This window comes from Daucus carota, chromosome 1, assembly GCF_001625215.2.
Source record: "Daucus carota subsp. sativus chromosome 1, DH1 v3.0, whole genome shotgun sequence".
In the NCBI taxonomy this organism is placed as follows: Eukaryota; Viridiplantae; Streptophyta; class Magnoliopsida; order Apiales; family Apiaceae; genus Daucus; species Daucus carota.
Genome location: NC_030381.2, coordinates 21,645,866 through 21,666,869, shown reverse-complemented (window position 1 = coordinate 21,666,869; position 21,004 = coordinate 21,645,866). Strand labels below are relative to the sequence as shown.

The 21,004-nt window shown below is 34.0% G+C and overlaps 1 protein-coding gene across 1 annotated transcript; it reads left to right on the top strand.

Annotated features, from left to right (window-relative positions):
- Positions 1–9,124: 9,124 nt before the first annotated feature.
- On the top strand, positions 9,125–20,959 carry LOC108209145 (ran-binding protein M homolog). Its single transcript, XM_017380272.2, has 10 exons — positions 9,125–9,612; positions 12,303–12,449; positions 12,558–12,644; positions 13,198–13,243; positions 14,445–14,521; positions 14,636–14,798; positions 18,324–18,392; positions 18,977–19,036; positions 19,897–19,983; positions 20,375–20,959. Exons 1-10 carry the CDS (start codon positions 9,224–9,226, stop codon positions 20,651–20,653), a joined length of 1,404 nt encoding a protein of 467 aa, XP_017235761.1. The 5' UTR covers positions 9,125–9,223; the 3' UTR covers positions 20,654–20,959.
- The last annotated feature ends 45 nt before the right edge of the window (positions 20,960–21,004 follow it).

Genomic DNA, 21,004 nt, shown 5'->3' with positions numbered 1-21,004 from the left:
GTGGCTTATTATCTAAACGGATAATATGATACATTGCAGGGTTGGTGAGAAATGGCCATGAACACAGTTTAAGTGCAGAAAAAAACAATATTACTCACTCTTAGGGCGGGCTGCATTAACCCTTTGTCTTGATATTCTTCTTCGTTGAATAACTTCTTCTGTCACAACAACTGCAGGGCGACCCCTCTTCCTTGTAGAACAGTTCTCACCTGCAAGCACCACACACATTATACGTAAAGATATTTCCAAATTTTCCAGCCGTATAGCCCTAACAAAAGCTACCATCTGAACTTATATGAACACCTAGATGCTTTTATATCCACAAAGATCAATTTTGCTGGAAAAATTTTCAACAGCATTTATTAAAACAACATAACACAATAAATGCATCCATCGAATACTGAGCGAAAGATGATAAGTCATGCAATTACCTGGGACAGATGCATTGTCCAGCTGGTCGTCCATAACAACACCAGTTTTAAAGACCTGTTCAAGCAGGGGGAATTCATATGATGCAGGGAAAAACTAAAGCAATAATACATGGAAGCAAAGACTAGATGCATATACTTTGCTAGCTTTTGTAAAATATAGTATAACCTGTAAAAATTGTTTACTTAATCTACTATAAGACATGTGACTCTTTATCATGAATCTAAACATTAAAATTAACTATATAAGAAGAGCAAAAATTATATAGCCAAGGTAGTGCATTATATATTTGGGCAGTGCGAGTAAGTGCTTATCTCATTGATTATTTGTGTCAACATGAACTACTTGAGCCATATAAAAAAGCAATAGGATCCTCATTTATTTGTCCATCAAAACAAAGCCTATAACATCAACACAAACCTGGTGAGGTAAGGCAAAGGTACAATAGAAACTCTTTAAATTAATAAACTCTCTAAAATAATAAAATTGTACAGTCCCGACTTGGGCCAATGTAAAAAATTGAAAAAGTAGATAAAATAATAAGATCATAATTTTTCGGGAGATCCTTTTATTTTTTTCGGTCCCAAGAAAATCATAAATTAATAATTCATAAAAGCTGAAAAAAAATATATTACACTCTATTGAAATGATTCAATAGTTGACTATTTTTATTTGAAGTTCAAATCTATTTGGAGCTCATCTATAACTTTTCTTATTGCATCCAATAGCTCACGTGTTGTATTTTCATATTGTACAAAAAGCCATCTTGTCATATATGATTTGAATACTCTAACACATTCATGTAATTTATATATGTCAAACTTACTTAAGAATACTGTACACCGAACATATTTATTACTCTTATTTATTCCTCTTATCTACATTCACTGTACAGTACTTCAAAAGTCATTATTGATTTCCAAAACATATGAAGTAGTTACTAATTTACTTTGAGTCCCAAGGTTCGCTGCAATGTAAATCTAAGAGGTATAGACTAATTTGCCTTTTGTTTTGCCTGTACAGTTTAATCGGTTAAAAACTCTTTAAATTAATAATTATTGATTTATCGATAAATTAATAACTCTCTAAAAAAAATAATAACTCTCTAAATTAATAAATTTCCCCGGTCCCAACATTATTAATTTATAGATTTTTTACTGTATTTTGTCTTATCTATGCATATCTAGAAATTTATATCACACTATGACAAAAAAAATAAATTATATCACACATATTTTCATAAATGTTGTAATAAATTTTGATGGCAATATTTAGCCCCTTTTTTTGTTATTTAAATGTTTAGAAAATAAATATATATTTTAAATTCATCAGCAAGTTCACAATTTTTGTTCAAGCACTCTTATCTAAAACTAATTATACAATGATTAGTGTTTGTGTTTCTTGATGGATAGCAACCTGAAGGTTCGATTAATTCTAAAACTAATTATATATTATGCAACATGAAATCAAATTATACACTCTGATCGAGTGATAAACTTTAGGTGTTAAAGTTTGTCAGCAATTGCATCAGGCTCTAATTTGTGCTAGTTCTGCATCATCTGGAAAGTAACAATAATTATGCACCATCCATTCAGAGTAGGTCATCAACACCAACCACATCATCCCTAGTTTTACTTCAATCAAATTTCAAACTAATAATTGCACTAAATGTATTAAGTGTCTAGCAATATGTGATATCTAATAAGAATTACACAAATCCTGTCACATGCGTACTTTGGATAAACTCCATCAGCTAGTAATTTATACAATTCTTTGTTTATGGCCCTTAAACCTGCACAGACCACGTCAAAAGCTAATACATTCCCAAGATTCTGGCGGCGTTAGTTCGGTGGCAATGAAGCTTAGTGTATGTTTTGACCTTTGGAACAGCTGAAGCTGTGAAGTGGGAATATCTTATCTCCCTGCTTTTCTACGTATTATTTGCATTTAATTAATAAATTTCTAAGTTAAATGGAATATGAAGTGACAAAGTTTGAGCAGCTGTATAACAGGCATGGTGCAAACTGCCCATATCAGGTAAAATGACCTCTATTTTCTTCCTTTCTCATGGGAACTCCGGGAAGGGGATTAATGAAGACTTACAATAAAACAACTGCCTAGCAGAGTGCTTTAGCAGCGTCTTTAGCACTGACATGCCACAGAACAAAGCCGCTGCGGAACTTTTATTATAGGAGCAGTTCTAACTTGATTAATTTTGTGCTTAAAATTTTTATATAATAGGAACTGACACCACCCTAATCCTATGGCAGCAGTACCAACCTGATAAATTCTTTGTAAAGTCTTGTGAAGGTCTGTTCGAGGAAAAGGCCCAGGTATGACCCCAACAATAGCACCAGCTGAAACACAAACACATTGCTCTCTCTAAAAAACTCACCTAATCCTTATATGCACACCACTATCCTCGATATTACATTAGGTTTGCTTGGCAAACAGAGTGCAAATATACATTGAGGATTTTGTTTACCATAGCACAGACAGCAGATAAGACACACCAAATTCACCAAGCATGAATATAGTTTGAAATAGTAATGCTCATTCGTAACTGATACGTTGAGGATTGTATCAAAATAGAATAATCAGAACAAAATTTATTTAATTCTGAGAAAAACATCATTTGCAGGTCATTACTATACACATAATGAAAAGCCAAAAGCATCATTTACCAAGTCTTTTTCTGATTTTCTAAAAATGAAGAGCCAAAGATAATCACAAAAACTTTTGGTTGAGCTATGGTCCTATGTGCCTTCTGAGTCTACCCTGATAGAGCAGCTAATTCAACTATCCTTTTTATCTTTTATGGGAAACATTCTTACCATCCTTAACCTTAAGGTCTGTGTCTAATTGCGCTTATGTTTCCGAGTTTTTGTCTTGAAGCCTGACATACTTATGTGTGGTAACTATTGTTCAGAGCATATGCCAGTAGACTATTTATTTTTCTGATTCTATTCCACTAAACTGGAGTAACCACATCGGCCACCTCCTCATAGGTATGGGTCCTCTGGGACATACTTGCAGTTATTTACTCTAGCAGGAAGCATATTAAACCAGACTATTTAGTTGACGGGCAATCCTGTTGTATTGTATCGCCAGCTCTCGTAAGATGATGAATTATAGGTGGTTTTATTTTTTAATATAAAACACCATAACCTATATGGATTAAGGTTATATTGCTGCTTGCATCTTGGAACCGATTAAAATGTAAACAAAATTGAATCCGATGAAGCAAAAACATGATGGCATGATCAAATGTTGTACCTGGTTTCTTAGCAAATCCTGAAAGTATACGCTCGACGAATCAAGTGTTGTGCAGTATCTTGTTTCTTTAAAACCTCTGAAATGACCAACAAACTCCTGAAAACCAGTTGTGATACCTAAATTCCACAGCTTCCCAGAAAGAAAGACAAACAGGCCAGAACCAATTCACCAATTAAAAAACGATTTTTATCACTATAGCTCAAGCACTTTGCATCAAAATAGAATAATCAGAACAAAATTTATTTAATTCTGAGAAAAACATCATCTGCACGTCATTACTATACACATAATGAAAAGCCAAAAGCATCATTTACCAAGTCTTTTTCTGATTTTCTAAAAATGAAGAGCCAAAGATAATCACAAAAACTTTTGGTTGAGCTATGGTCCTATGTGCCTTCTGAGTCTACCCTGATAGAGCAGCTAATTCAACTATCCTTTTTATCTTTTATGGGAAACATTCTTACCATCCTTAACCTTAAGGTCTGTGTCTAATTGCGCTTATGTTTCCGAGTTTTTGTCTTGAAGCCTGACATACTTATGTGTGGTAACTATTGTTCAGAGCATATGCCAGTAGACTATTTATTTTTCTGATTCTATTCCACTAAACTGGAGTAACCACATCGGCCACCTCCTCATAGGTATGGGTCCTCTGGGACATACTTGCAGTTATTTACTCTAGCAGGCAGCATATTAAACCAGACTATTTAGTTGACGGGCAGTCCTGTTGTATTGTATCGCCAGCTCTCATAAGATGATGAATTATAGGTGGTTTTATTTTTTAATATAAAACACCATAACCTATATGGAATCTATGGATTAAGGTTATATTGCTGCTTGCATCTTGGAACCGATTAAAATGTAAACAAAATTGAATCCGATGAAGCAAAAACATGATGGCATGATCAAATGTTGTACCTGGTTTCTTAGCAAATCCTGAAAGTATACGCTCGACGAATCAAGTGCTGTGCAGTATCTTGTTTCTTTAAAACCTCTGAAATGACCAACAAACTCCTGAAAACCAGTTGTGATACCCAAATTCCACAGCTTCCCAGAAAGAAAGACAAACAGGCCAGAACCAATTCACCAATTAAAAAACGATTTTTATCACTATAGCTCAAGCACTTTGCATCAAAATAGAATAATCAGAACAAAATTTATTTAATTCTGAGAAAAACATCATCTGCACGTCATTACTATACACATAATGAAAAGCCAAAAGCATCATTTACCAAGTCTTTTTCTGATTTTCTAAAAATGAAGAGCCAAAGATAATCACAAAAACTTTTGGTTGAGCTATGGTCCTATGTGCCTTCTGAGTCTACCCTGATAGAGCAGCTAATTCAACTATCCTTTTTATCTTTTATGGGAAACATTCTTACCATCCTTAACCTTAATGTCTGTGTCTAATTGCGCTTATGTTTCCGAGTTTCTGTCTTGAAGCCTGACATACTTATGTGTGGTAACTATTGTTCAGAGCATATGCCAGTAGACTATTTATTTTTCTGAGTCTATTCCACTAAACTGGAGTAACCACATCGGCCACCTCCTCATAGGTATGGGTCCTCTGGGACATACTTGCAGTTATTTACTCTAGCAGGCAGCATATTAAACCAGACTATTTAGTTGACGGGCAATCTTGTTGTATTATATCGCCAGCTCTCATAAGATGATGAATTATAGGTGGTTTTATTTTTTAATATAAAAACCATAACCTATATGGAATCTATGGATTAAGGTTATATTGCTGCTTGCATCTTGGAACCGATTAAAATGTAAACAAAATTGAATCTGATGAAGCAAAAACATGATGGCATGATCAAATGTTGTACCTGGTTTCTTAGCAAATCCTGAAAGTATACGCTCGACGAATCAAGTGCTGTGCAGTATCTTGTTTCTTTGAAACCTCTGAAATGACCAACAAACTCCTGAAAACCAGTTGTGATACCCAAATTCCACAGCTTCCCAGAAAGAAAGACAAACAGGCCAGAACCAATTCACCAATTAAAAAACGATTTTTATCACTATAGCTCACTTTGCAGGAACTGTTTTTTGATCCTCCAACCGTTATGTATGCATCACATAGAAACATGCATCATCGGCCATTATGTATGCAACATATCTAGACACAACATAGAATGAACACACCATATGAGCGAAAATTAACACAAACCCTGGAAAAAAAGCTTCAATCACCTAAAGCACAACTCACCCTAGGAATTAAATGAAAGAGAACAATTGCGTCGAGTATGCACAATATCACCCACAGTGACCCGTCTCAAGGGAAACTCTTTGATTGAATGACAAGCGCCTGGGCAGGTAGAGAGTTTTGGGGAAGGAAGTGTTTTGGAAGCACTGAGTTCACACCGGCTATACTATTCGAGAGGACAAAACTGTCTTTTAACACTGATTAAAATGTCTCATCAAATATTTGTCCTAAGGATTTAAAAGTATCACCAATTTTATCCCCCTGTTCTGCTATTATATATAGAAGATATTTTCGAAAGTCCTCATCGTTAGTTAGTGTAGCATTGGATCAGCTATATAGCCAGGGGCAAATATCAATTCGTCAGTTTTAACCTTGCACGGTTATACCAGAATTTCAGAAAGTCCTCAGTTCTAAACAGCTAGACTAGACTGAGGGAAAAAGGTTTTAAAAGCCTTCGGGATATGGTAACTGAGTCTTGCTTGCATTTTCATTTTTAAATTTGAATTTAGAATGAAGCTGATTATTTGCTTTATTGAATGATATGAGAATATAAGTTCATTTTAAGTTTGGCTGATCAAATCGGTGCTAAAGATTTAAAACTTGGTAAAAATCTTAATCTCTGCATGTAAGTTTAAGTTTAATAGAGCTAATCAATATAGGAGCATAAGGTGGCTCGATATTACATTCATAATCCATAACGCAGTAACCAGCAGGAATGAGAACACTGCAATATTCATGACGTGACTTTTTTAATGCTAGTTATTACAAGGCATCAGTGTCAATAACTTTACGTTGATAAAAGCTCATGTAGGCATTTCCCTACATTCTATTAATAGAGGAATTTGGTAATCAACAAGATGAGTTTCATGAATATCTATCATGATATTCGTTTGACGGCAAATCCGTCGAGTGTGGTGGTTGTTTGCTTTCGGGTAGATGAGATTAAAGGGATTGTAATTTGCTTCCTTGACCTCAACTTTCAATCTCTTTAATGTGCCTAAGCACCTTGTATTTATAAAAATCAGGACGTACTTAGTTATTGGAGTTTAGAAATCTAAGGTGATTAAAGTGGATGAGCCGTCAAGATAGTGGCCCATGGCCTGGATGAGTCTTTTAGAGTCTTCAAGAGCCTTTTGCTAAGTCGGTTCTAATATGTTCGGAGTGAGAGCCCTCCATCAAGGTGGTCAAGCCTTAAAGCCCAATACCTTGCTCTAAATCCAAATACGTCATGGACTCAACATTCCCCTAACTATTGGAGGTAACAATAACCGCTACTTTTTGTATTTCGGAAGGAGAGACACTGTGTATATAGCCGTGGCCATCCTTGATGTGTATTGACGTACCCTGGATGAGGATTACCCACCAGAGTGCAGGGCACGGTCTCCCGCTAAACTACTGAGACATATGATCATCTCAATCCCCTAGTGAGCATAACCCACCAGAATGCAAGATCAAGATATGTGATTATTCTTTGAACTATCCCGTGAGACCTTCAATAAGTATCGTGATCGATCACCTCAAGCCCCCACACGAGGATAAATCCCCCCGCACGAGGATATCCAAAAAAATACATGATTGACTACACCCTTCTATAAGACATGATTTTCATGCTATTCCCAGGAGGCGTCTTCATACACCCATGTTTGACTACACCCCTACCAAATGGGAAGGGCCCTACACCATCTTTATAGGCAAGCAATTTTAAGACAACCCTTCACAGGATGTGCCAAGATGAGGATGCCCTTTCATCCTGCATATCTCACTGATGCTTTGCTTCAACCAAATAGTTGGAAAACACACCTTTTGATGGACGCTCCACCTACAAGTCGCGCTCGTTAAAGGGGAAATAAGGCGCAGTCATTCATTAGGGGGGGGGTTGGATTTCTCTTGTCCATTCTAGGCCCAAATAATTCTGAACCTAGCCCATTTATGAAGGCACAATTTCGCCTATAACAAGTACTCCCCAAATTCTTTTGCCATTGAAAATGATAGGGAAATTTTTACATACTCTGTCACCCTTTCATTCCAAGAAATCAAAATTTTATAATGCACAGGGGAGCGCTCTTCTCGAATGACATGCCTTGTCTCGAAATGTCGTTTTTGGTCAAACTTTAAACAATTAATTACGTTGTTTCCAAATTGAAAATGATTCACAATCTTTCTCCCAAACGGTTGATTTTTTCATTAAAATGAAATAATCATTTTGATTATTATATCCGAGTTAAAAGACAACTATTAATCACTTTTTCACCACACTATAAATACGCGCACCACCTTCTCTTTTATCTTCTTACTTCAGTTTCCATCATCTCCCTCTTCACCGCGACGTGAACTTTCTCCGGCCACAAACTCAATTCTATAACATTTTCTTTCAAATCTACACCAAAAAGTTATTTTCCATTGCTAAATGTACAATTTCAACATTGTCTCGTTAATTTTTGCTGAGTAATTCATGAGTTATGGCTATCTGACTTTTAAACTTCCCTGAACATTTTATTATTATTCATTATATATTGTATGTATATGTTATGTATATGTTTGATCTATAATTATAGCTAACACGTATCTCAATTGTGTTTGTGCGATTTTGTTCAACTAATTCTATCAACTGCAACTTTTGCTACCTGCTTGCAACATTTGATAGTGATTGATTTTATATATATTTCTGATGTATTGAATTCAAGTGCACGCTCTCAACGATGAGTCTATACAATAACCGTGAACATATACACATATACTATCATATTTTATAACGAAATCTCTCTTTTAATTTGTTACATATCTCTATATCAATGTCAATTCTTCATATATATATATATATATATATATATATATATAAACATTAAACACATAAATTCATTTAAAAATCTTAGTCACTGTCGTAAAATAGTTTAGTGCTCTAGTTTAATTCAAATTCATCATCGAACTACCATGCACAAAGGGTCAATTGAATAAAGGAGAAGAATTAATATTGGAATTCCAAGTTGTATGAATGAGAGAGAATAGAAGTTGTGTGAATGAGAAAAGAGAAACTGCGAGCGTAAAATTTATATTATGTTAAATTTTCATTTATTGAAAAAATAAAAAATATAATAAGTAATAAATAATAAGTAATAAGTAATACTATTAAAGTTTAAATATTTGAACCTAAATGTGTTAAAACAAATAGAACAGACTATTAAATTATATGTATTATATGTATTTTAAAACGAAATTCCAAAATCTAACCAATTGGTTTACTCAATTACTCTCCAAACTCATTTCTTGTTTCTTCATTCCTCGAAATTCAATCAACCTATACATACAAATCATATGCTTGCAAAACAATCCCCAATTATCATTTCTAGGGTTTCAAAAATGCAAGAATCTCAATCAAGCTTTCTCAATCAATGGCGCCTCAACGCCACGTCATCGCCGCCCGATCTCGCCGACGACGACGCTGAGTCGGCGCCGAGCGAACTCGACACATTCCACAGTTCCGGCATGTTCTCGATTGTGTTTCCGGATAAGTTGACGGTGAAGTATCCGAGTGCGCAGCTTCACGGCCATGACGTTGGCGTGGTGCAGGCGAATAAACCGGCGCCGGTGAAGAGGCTGGTGTATTATTTCGAGATGTTTGTGAAGAATGCGGGAGTGAAAGGCCAGGTTGCGATCGGGTTTACCACGGAGGGGTTTAAAGGCAAGATGCGGAGACAGCCGGGGTTAGTTATCGACTTTTTCGCGTTCTTGTCGGTTTTGTTGTGTTAGTTGAATTATAGTAGAAGTTCGATAAATAATGCTCGATATAATGAATTGATGCCGACAATAGATTAATGCCTTTATTGGTTTCATCACGTTTTCGTGTTTTTTCAGTTTCGTTGTGTTTCATGTGTTAGTTTTATTGTACTAGAAGTTCGATATACAGTACTCAATATGATGAATTGAAAATGACAATAGATTAATGCTTTTATCAGTCTCGGTCACGTACTCATATTTTTTGGGTTTCATTCTGTTTTGTGTGTTGGTTGAAATATAGTATAAGTTCGATAAATAATGCTCAATATGATGAATTAATAATGACAACAGATTAATACTTTTATCTGTCTCGATATACCAGACTGAACATATGAATTAGGGTTAGTTAAGTACATTTATGAATTGATATGATGAACTGTTACTTTTTACGGTCATAACATTATAGATGGTCAAGGTTGGTTAATTAGTTATGCGTAGATGTTGTATGTGTAAATATGTTGCGTTGATGCTTTGTATCACAATATATTAAGACTGTCTTATGGCTGTATTGTAACTTTGATCAATAAATTAATAAAATTTCTCCTTTTAGTACATCCGAGACTATTTTATATATATTTTACTGTAGCATCTTACTTTCTTTTGATTTGTTTTTGTATATTTCGTGGATGTATTACACTGTAAGTTTTGCTATTTTGGTACACATTTCTTTATGGAAGCAAGAAAAGAGTATGAGGGTTAGTTACATATACCAATGTCTGTGTGTATATGTATATGTTGCTTTGAGTTCTGTAGGTTCTTTAAATTAGTCTATATCTATCAGTATATTGTTGCCTAATTTTCTTTGTTTTTGTGGATGTGTGATTGCGTTGTTTTAGTTGCGTTGTTTTAGTTGTCCTTTTATGTAAGAAAGAAAAGAGAATCAAATGGCTAATAATAGAAAAAATAATTTGGTATGTATGTTGTTTATATATGTTCCATGTGTGTTTTTTAGTTCATAACTATTTAGTTGGTTTAGTTTTAGAAAGATTTGATTTTAGAAATGAGAATTACCTGGTTGGTTAGAGAATTATTTATTTGAGTAGCATGTTTATTCTCTTGAGGATTTGTAAATTGTGATAATAAGAAATGTTTAAGTATATTGTAGCATCTACTATTAATGTTTTGAAATTTTTGGTATATATATAAATCTATCGTGCTCAATAATATTGGTATATATAAATCTATCATGCTTAATCATATATATATTGAACTTATATTTTTTTTTAAAAATGGTGATTTGCTTATAGCAGACATTTGCATTGAATGCTCTGAACATTTTTACAACTATGTTTGTGATGGAGTGAAGGGCCTAGCCAGTGTAGTGTTACAGGGGTCATCCATTGTTATTGGGGTCATCTGACACCACTGAAATTTTTTTAGAAACTTGTATGTATATTTTGTTATGTAAAATATTTGTAGTTGTAAATTTTAATTTTGACACCATTGAATAAAATTTAATGTATGTGTTTTAAATGTTGTAAGTTTTGACACCACTGAATGAAATTTCTGGTTGTGGCTCTGGATGGAGTATGACTGATATAGGATTTGATATTGGAAAGTCTATAGCCATAGTGTTGTGTTTATGTTCAGTACCAAGTTGATGTAAGATAAGCCATAAGAAGGCTTATGATATCAAGCACAATATTTGACAAACTACATCACAAGTGATAATGTTTTAGGGGAGTAGTAATACATGAGAAATAATTTAGCAAAATTTTTTTTGCAAAAGCAAGGACATATTTATTTAAGTTGCTTGTATGTCTTATGTTTTAATAGAATCCCTTTCACAGCAGAGTTCTACCCAAGGACTAATTTAGTTTTACAGAAATTATTTCTTGTTTAGTACCTTTTGTGAATTCTAATACTAAAAGTGATAGGAATAATAATATTGTTATGGCTATTTAGCTCCTCCATTCAAATTTTTAATTTTCTATTTTTGTTTTGTCACTCTGTTGTATCTATGTTTTATTCTACATCCACAACCCTTATAATTCACCTTGCGATTTTCTATTTGTGTTCTGTCACTCTGTCGTATATTAATATTATTCTACATCCACTACCCTCATAAATTCACTGTGTGAATATGTACTCTCATCCTCACTTGTAGAAATTAAGTTGGACTGTTATAATGATATCAGTTTCCAATATGCCAGTGTCTTGTGAGTTTTAGTTACTCATTTTGGGATACATCTATAATATTAGGTATACTGGTCAGCTAAAGTCGGACACACGACAAAGGAAATGATGTCACTTAGATTGGCACGGAGTATTACAAGTTATATTGTTATCTGGAGGTGTAAAAAATTTGATTATAATGACTTAAATAGCTAGATGTGTATGATATGCAACAGAGCTGATATACTTTCATGCATATTGATTGTTGTTGAGCTTACGTGCAGGAAGGTTACTTGACGTATATTTGATCATGTATCTGACTTTTATATAATTGTAGAAATTGAGGGTTAATTTTGGTGTTAACTTTATGTGAGGCACCTTTTCCTCTTTAACTAATGTATGATTAAAATATATACAGGTTCGAAAGAAAAATATGAGTGGCAAGTAGTTAGTAATTTTCCTTTAAGATGAAGATTTGTCCTGATCTTTTTCTCCGTATCAGATGGGAGGCAAACAGTTATGGGTATCACGGGGATGATGGCTATCTTTATCGTGGTCAAGGGAAGGGAGAGGAATTTGGCCCAACCTATACTGTTAATGATACAGTTGGTGGTGGTATCAATTATGCTTCCCAAAAGTTCTTTTTCACGTAAGTGAATATGTGCATTACCTTATGTTTAGCATACTTAAATTTTTGTAATTCTGTGTCCTACGATAACATTCTTGATAATCTAGTTTAAGTTGCTTATGATGGCAGGAAGAATGGGGAAATGGTAGGAGAGGTTTGCAAGGAGGTGAAAGGTCGGTTATATCCTACCATTGCTGTACACAGCCAGAATGAAGAGTATGTTTTGCCTTTCCCTCTGTTCCTCAAAGTTCCCTTTGCCCTTTACCGTTTAACAACAATGAACGTGTATTTTAATACTCCTTATATATGAAAGCTCTTGTGGCTCAACCCTAGCGAGTTTCTATTTTGTTCTGAGAATAAATTACCCAAATTCAATTCTGTCAGATCAAGGACTTGGTTAGCTTAAAACAAACTTGATTCAAACCCGTAGATTTATAACGCAAAAGTATATAGCTCTATTATATATTTCTTTTGGTAGATGTAAATTTTTAGCTTTTAATCAGAATTTATAAAGTTCAAAAATGTGAATAGATGTATCTCAACATGTTGATTCTGAAAACATATAAAGATAAGATGTATTGAACAATCAAAATTGATTTGGAAGTTTTGTAATTACATAACAAACCAGTAACTATGAATTCTAATTTCTGAATATTTATATATTTAGCATAAAGAATGATTCATTTTTGAGACTTGATTATCTTTAGTAGTTGCATCAGCATAATGTCTAGTTTTTAAGTTCTGAAAGTTTATTAATATCAACATGCAGGGTGAGTGTCAACTTTGGCAAAGAACCATTTGTCTTTGATCTGAAGGTAATTGCTTCATATGTTCACTAAAAACAATTTTTTTCAATTGTGTTGCATCAAATGTTAGACGCCTCTTATGATTTACACTACATGTAATTAATAAAAATGTAACTATATCTCAAGAAATTTTACATTACAATTACCGTGAAGAATTGCTACTTGATTTATGGAACCTGGCTTTATGTTTTAAAGATTGCTTATAGCTGTCCTCTTTTGCATTCTTATATCTAAAAGGATACTTGATTATTATACGTGCTTGTCCAAACTAACTGTTTTATTTTCTATGTTTGTCCAAACTTACCCTGTTATAATTTTCTGTAATATCAATTCATTAGTTTTACAATGTCTTGTTTGTATTAGATGTTCACTTAGGCCGTGTTTGGAAGTTAGCGGTTTGGGGTAAAATTAGAGGTTTGACCATTTCAATCCGCTAATAGTAGTGTTTGATAGTTTGCGGATTGAAATAGAGGTTTGAGCTCAAAAAGCTAATTTTCAAAAATCTACTTTGAGCAGCTTTTTGGATTAGAGGTTTTGGTATGTGTCATAAAAAGCTAATCAAATAGTTATGTACTAAACAGTTTTACAAGAAATCGCTTATTCAATCCGCTAGTCAAAACTTCTATTTCAATCGGCTAGTCAAAACATCTAATTCAATCCGCGAACAGCTAACCGCTAATTCCCAAACAGGGCCTTAATAGTTTTTTCCATTGTATTCAAATAAGATCATGTTTTTAAGTGATTGTATCCTTGTTCCCTTTGCATACTTCAAGCAGTTGCGAAAATTGAAAAGGGTCGCATCTTTGTTCATTGGTATCAGGTCATGTTAATATTTTGAGTTTATTGAAACCGAAGACAGTAACAGAATCCTGAGAAGGACATGTTTATGTTGTTTATATTGTCTTCAGCAATGTACTGCTTGTAGTTATCTTTTATAGTCACAACTTGGCGTAAAAAGAATTGACTTTAATTTTTTAATCTTTTATGAATTTTGGAGGTTAGTTATATGCATTCTATATATGCTTCTCCGTGATAATGAGCAGTCATCCTAAATTCTGTGCATAAATGATGTCCTTTATATATTTTGGAGTTCTTATTTTATATATATATATATACACACACATATATATATATATATACACATATATCTCACTACAGTATGCTTTTAGGTTAAATTTCTCTCTCTGTTTTTTTTTTAACATTTCTTTAGGCATACGAGGAGCAAGAGAGAGCAAAGCAGCAGATGACAATTGAAAAAATAGTAATACCACAAAATGCCAGTAACAGGTTAGTACATGTCATTAGTAAATTTGAAATTGGGGTCCATATTGGCTGGCATTTATTTATTCATTTATGTTTCTGGAAGCTTAACTTTTGTCTTTGATGTGTGTGGTTCCCCAGAATTGTCCGTTCCTACTTGCTGCATTATGGTTATGAAGAGACACTTCAACTATTTGATGATGCTAGTGGAAGTTCTGTCCCTCCTATATCCCTGACTCAAGAAAATGGCTTCGATGATCACGACAAGCTTTTCCGATTGACGGAAAGACGGATTTTACGTCAGGTACAATGGCCCATTCATTTCGTTTTCATGAAGAGAGCTGTTGCTTTATTTATCTTTGATTATTATATAGGCTGCCTGCCAAAACTTTTTCCTCCTTTGAAAATGAAAGTCGCCTGTCTAGGGTTTGAAATTTGAATTATTTCGCCCAGGTGACATTAGGTTTACGGTATACATAGAAATGAACTGCATTTTTTTTTCAAAAATATCTTTAGTAAACCACAAATTATTCAAAGAAAGTAAATACCAATTTGGACATTGCTACACTTCTTTTGCTGATATAAATAAGGAACTTTTATTGTAGAAAGTGTAGAGTTCTGTTCCAGGTTGAGTGGAAATAAATATAATATAATATAATATAAATGCTAGGTTTGCTAAACGTTGATATTATAATGGTCATACAATCTCATAGCATTTAAGACAAAGTTGATTCTAATGATCTACGTGATTTAGAGGAAATTATATATATTTAGATTCCAGTTTGATGTTAACCAAAATTTATTGGGGTAAATGTAATGAATAGTAATGTTGATCGTTACTGTTCAGATGATGCCTATGCTTGAATTTCTAGTTATATACAATCTCAATATATTATTATGATGTTATACATATCATGGTTACATGGGACGGGGTTCGATACGAAACGTGGTACGAAATCGGGAACGTGGAAGGCTACCTTCAACGTTTCCGGTACGAGGGAACGCAGGGGTACGAGGGAACGTACGGGTACGAGGGAACGCAGGGGTACGAGGGAACGTACTGGTACGATATATTCTTAAATTAAATTTAATTATACTATTATATCATTGCAAGTACCTGAGATATGGACTATGGAGTATGGAGCTTTTTACTTCAGCCAAAAAACTTAAAATCTAAACTAAGCATGTAAGCTAAAAGGAAGTACACACAAATATAAGAAATAAGACTTTCACTCGTGCATCGAGATATTTATAATACAAAATATATTTTATTCTACGAATTTTAGTTTGAATCATTGATATAATTTTTATAGACCGCCGCAAATTTATTTTATTCTAGAAATATTAAATATAAATCATTAATATATATGTTTAAAAAAGAACATATGCTTTAGCTAAAATACAAATGCCATAACTAAAATACAATAATAAAATACAGTTCAAATATACTATGTTTAAATGTTATTAGTGAAACCAATCAAGATTCATATTTCAAGCTAAATAATAAATATTTTGGGTGAAAATGATACGATTACATGAGCTGGCAGCCAAGTTACACAGCCTGGGATGACACAATTAAAGGAGATACAATACTTTAAAAATTCAATTCCTTGAGATTTGTGTCACAGCATCTTCTATTCGTCTGCATCTTCTCCATCTTCTTCATTGCTTCTCCATCTTCTTTGTCGCTTCTCTTTTTCCGTGCTCTATCCTTTTTACAAACTGAAACGCTTGATTATGAACGAAACCACGGAACTCAGATAGTCGCCGGAGCATCCTAGGTTCGGAGTCGCTGCTGCCGGCGTTTCCGATCGCGACCGGCGACGTCTCCGGTCGCGTTTGTTCCGGGATCGGGGACGAACGAACCGGGTCGCAGATCGTGGTCACGTCCCCCGTTCCTTGTTTCCATGATACATATATACATATATTGTAAGTCATTGCATCAATATTCCCTATCATGCTTTCACTTTCGCAAATAACACTCATCAGATATTCTACAAAAGTAGAAATAAAATTGAATTTACATTCTTATAAATTAAGTATACGTTTTGGGATCTATTAATGTAAATATTTGATATACAATAGATGAAATTGAAATGACTATATAGTCCATACAAGCCTATATGTGAATGGTTATTCCTGGAAAAGTCATCGAATACTACGTAAAAGTATATAATTAGTTGTTGAAAGATCCTGTGTATTTTAATAGGTAGTCGAATACTATATGTTTACGTATAGTTGTGTATTATCAAGTGAAGTAATTAATTTGGGGTTGCGGCTGGCGTATAACCTTTTTGTGTACACGCACGTGCATGGTGTTTTTTTTATTTGTTTCAATTCTTTGCATTTTGTTTGATAGATCCTACCAAAAACCCGTTTTAATGTATTCAATCTTGTAGATTCAGGTTTGTATGTTTCGTGTATATGAAGGAGTTGTGGTATCGATTAAAATATGCATGAAACAATTATGGCACACAATTCCCATCTTAGCAATAATATTAATTTCTAATTGTGACTACAAATCAGGTTATATTTTAAGGTTTATTGATTAAATAACCTAAAATATGTCTGATGGATCATGGATGATCATACAAGTTAGGATTGCAATTTGTTTCTTCTTTTTTCAGATCTCTGGCAGTGCTGGGAAACAAAAATAATAATTGAGGGAAAATTGAAGGAAATAAGAACAGAAGGCAACTAAGAAAAGTTTGAATAAGAAGGTGGTTGAATGCATCTCTTGCAAGTTTGCAACAAAATGCATCAGATCTGCTTCTTTTTCTTCCTTGGCCCTCTTATAACCGTTGATCTATAAATTGCTGACAGTGACTGATTGTACCTGACACAGAAGTGTATAGTCTGACAAGTTCTGCATCTGGTATTGAGATTAAAACATAGCGTGCACTTGTAGAGAATCGTTAGAAGCAGAGTTATGATTTGGAGAATATAGAAATTAATTAAGAATAGTGCCAGGAACTAGGTTTGGTAGTTTCATATAATGTTGTGATTTTCAGTTATGTAAGTGCAAAAAAGTAAGATGTAGAAAAGCAATTCGATATAGATTGTCTAGAAACAGAGAATAAGAGAGATAGAAGTTAGAAATGAGAGTGAGTTTAGAGAGATGGAAGCTTGACAAAGCTTAGAGAAGAAGTGAGTTATATATAGAGAGAATAGCGGTGGAACAAGTTCCAATTTCATATCATTTCACATTATTGAGAATCACAATTGCTAGTTCTATACAGACTTAGCTAACAAGTAACAACTACTGAGAAAGATGCAAAATTACAAATGTCCCTACACCTTAATACTAAATTACTACTGCTGTTACTTAACAGTCACCCTACTATTATTAGTAATACTCCTAATGTAGGCTAGTCCTGACATAGAAATATAAAATATGCAGAAACAAGTGCAAGGAGTATAGTTTACCTATAAGCAGTTGAAACAAATTCCCATAAGGAGTATACTCTTTATGGGACACGACATGTCCCATAAGTACCACTGGGAATCTCATACTCCCGCATCCTGGACGCGGTTCTTCACACACATGAAGAATCCTTTTCCATAGATTAAGTTGATGTACAGATTGAAATACGTATTATGCATGTTGGATATACTTATTAATGTTGTGGAACTTTGTGTTTAAACCAAGAACAGTTCTGGGTTTTGCCTTTTTGGTTTTTAGGTGATATTTTGTTTGTAAATTTGTACCCAAAAGTTTCTGTGCAATTTTGTATATTTTTTAATACTTTTAAGCAATGAATATTTAAGTGTGACAGAAACATTTTGATACTCTTTTGCCAATTAACAATTATTAATTTTCCTTGTGCAGCTCATTAGGCATGGTAAGATTGATGAGGCTTTTGCTAAACTTCGAGAGGCTTTTCCTCAAGAATTTCAGGTTGGAGGTCTTGTTTCCTATACACAGTTTGTTTTTTCAAGTATTGATGTTAATTCATAAATACCTGTGTGCATGATTTAAGTAGTGCCTTAACATATAAGTGTTTTTTTGCTTGATACAATTTTGTAGCTTAAAGGTAAAACTTGAATTTTGAGTCTATTGATATTTGGTACCTTAAGTAATTATTAATGTTAAAAACTTGCAACTGGGACAAGTAACCTAGTGAACTTCTATAGTATTAACATCAACAAAGCAGGTAGTGCATTGGTTCTGCTAGGAAGAACTAATTAGGACAGGTTCTGTTAGTTTCTTACTTCTTAGATTTAGGTCTTTTGGTGCTTAATTTTTACTTGCATACATCAGTGTTTAGAAATCTGAATTTATTGTTTGGGACTCATTTACTGTTGTGTCCTCCTTAACCTATAAGAGTTCCTCCAATTCTTTATGAAAATGGAACGAGATCGCTAAGAAAAGATTCGATACATGATAGAAAAAAGATCAAAATTAACACTAAGAGTTAGGTAGTAGTGTATTCTTAAATGCTACCTACTTTTCAAGTATTTGACTTGCCCAATTCTTTGCAGGACGACACCTCAGCTACTTGTTTTCTGCTTCATTGTCAGAAATTCATTGAGCTGGTTCGGGTAAATATCATTCTCTTAAGTAACTTGTATATACGATCTATGTAAAGTTCCAGTTAGTTTTTCTCTTGGGTTTCTTACAAGACAATTGGAGATCATGTACACAGTTTCTTGTGCACCTGTCTTGACCTCTGTTATTTTCTGTTGTAATATCTTCGAGCAATGATGAAAAGTGTCATATGTAGCCATTTATAGATATACTATAAAGAGAAGTTCAAGTGACGAGATATCCGAGCCGTGTTCGTGCTTTGTTTGATTGTTCAACTGAGCAATCAAATCATAGGGTACAGGTTGTAATTCTGCTGAATTGTTTCGGCTTACTTGGGTTGATTAGCAACTTGATCTATACTTAGAAGTTATGTCAGAACAACGAGGATTATGTGCACAGAGGAAACCTTTTTTAAATTATTATTATTATTTCTATAAGTGGTGGTTGTGCCTAATAAGCCTATTAGTTAGAAAGCTTAATAATAGAAGCCCTTGTTAAATTGATTGATACAATTAGTCCACCGGCAACTAAAAGGAAAATCCTTTAAAACAATGATATGCATGAATTTACTGACCCCCTATCTTTTGGAATGGATACTTTATTTTTAAGCTATAGTCAATTTACAATCCCAGATTTTAATCATCAAATTTCACATAATAGATCACTTAGTACAAAACTGGAATATATGTCTTTATCTTGTTGTGAAGTTAAAATTTGTTACTTAAAATTGTTTGTATATGGTCTCGTGCTTTTGTTCTATCTGGTTCATTGTGTGATACTACATGATTATGATTCAGTTATGAGTAAGCTTGCTGATAGGGGATGATGTTGAACAATTAAACATTTGGAGCTATAAACTATTTCATGCGTGTAGGAAGCAAATCTGGAGGAAGCTATCTTTTATGGAAGGAGTGCATTTGAAAAGTTCTATGAGTTTGAAGAATATAAAGATCTTCTTAAGGTACCTTCAAATAATTTGTGCTCGTTCTGCCCTATATGTGTGGTGCTTTGTGCAGTGGGGAATCTTCTACTTTTGGAATTTTAATAATTTTCAAGCAAGGGAAGGGAAGAAGAAAATCACATCTGTCCTTTGTCTTGTCGCCACCTCTTTTCTTGCTTCAGAATCATCTTCCCTTTGTTGATGTTCAGTATGATGATTTTCCTATTTAGAATATGACACCATCAGTTTGTAGCTAGTGTTTTACCTTGAATGAATAAAGTAAAGTGGCTCTTGGCAAGTTTCTCGTAATTATCACTGTTATCCTATAGCTATGGTGATTGGGGACATCATTTTTATATCTGTAATTAAATTTTATTCCATGTACTTGAGTTGTGTTTGGATGTCTGTGTAGGACTGTTCTGCTCTGTTAGTATATGAACAACCTGAGAAATCATCAGTTGGATATCTTCTAGAAGATTCACAACGAGAAATTGTGGCAGATGCAGTTAATGCGTTTGTCTTGTCAGTAAATCCCAACCTAGAAGACCGAAAGAGTTGCTCGCAATCGCATCTTGAGAAGTTACTGAGGCAACTAACTGCTTGTTTCTTGGAGAGGAGGTCGTTAAACGGTGACCAAGGTGAAGCATTCCATATCCGCAGAATACTAGAAGCCTCAGTAAGAAGGGTTTGATATCAAAACTAGTGGTTTTACAACTCTTGTCTTGACGGCCCCAACTTCAGTTCATATATCCAGATGTTGGCAAGAGTCCAAAAGTGAAAGTTTGTGCATGTCTAACATCAGTATAGAAGTCCTCTGTAATATATGTCTTTTGGATCTTCTACATTGCTCAGGACAGTGTGTTTGTCTGTTCTCCATGTTCATGTTTGCATCTCCGGAATATACGTGTAGACAGCCCCGCGGCTTATTGTTAATTACAGATTCTTTGCACATAAGTTCATAAGAATGTTGTTTTATAAAGTAGCAATTTACAGTTTCGTATGCTGTGTTTGACTGTATATATCGAGAGAGAATGCCTATATA

Bases quoted from the DNA above. Each gene is read 5' to 3' on its own strand.
- LOC108209145 (XM_017380272.2), top strand. From the start codon at position 9,224: ATGCTTGCAAAACAATCCCCAATTATCATTTCTAGGGTTTCAAAAATG. The intron at 13,244-14,444 runs GTAATTGCTTCA...ACATTTCTTTAG, and splicing joins CATTTGTCTTTGATCTGAAG to GCATACGAGGAGCAAGAGAG. The intron at 19,984-20,374 runs GTACCTTCAAAT...ATGTCTGTGTAG, and splicing joins AATATAAAGATCTTCTTAAG to GACTGTTCTGCTCTGTTAGT.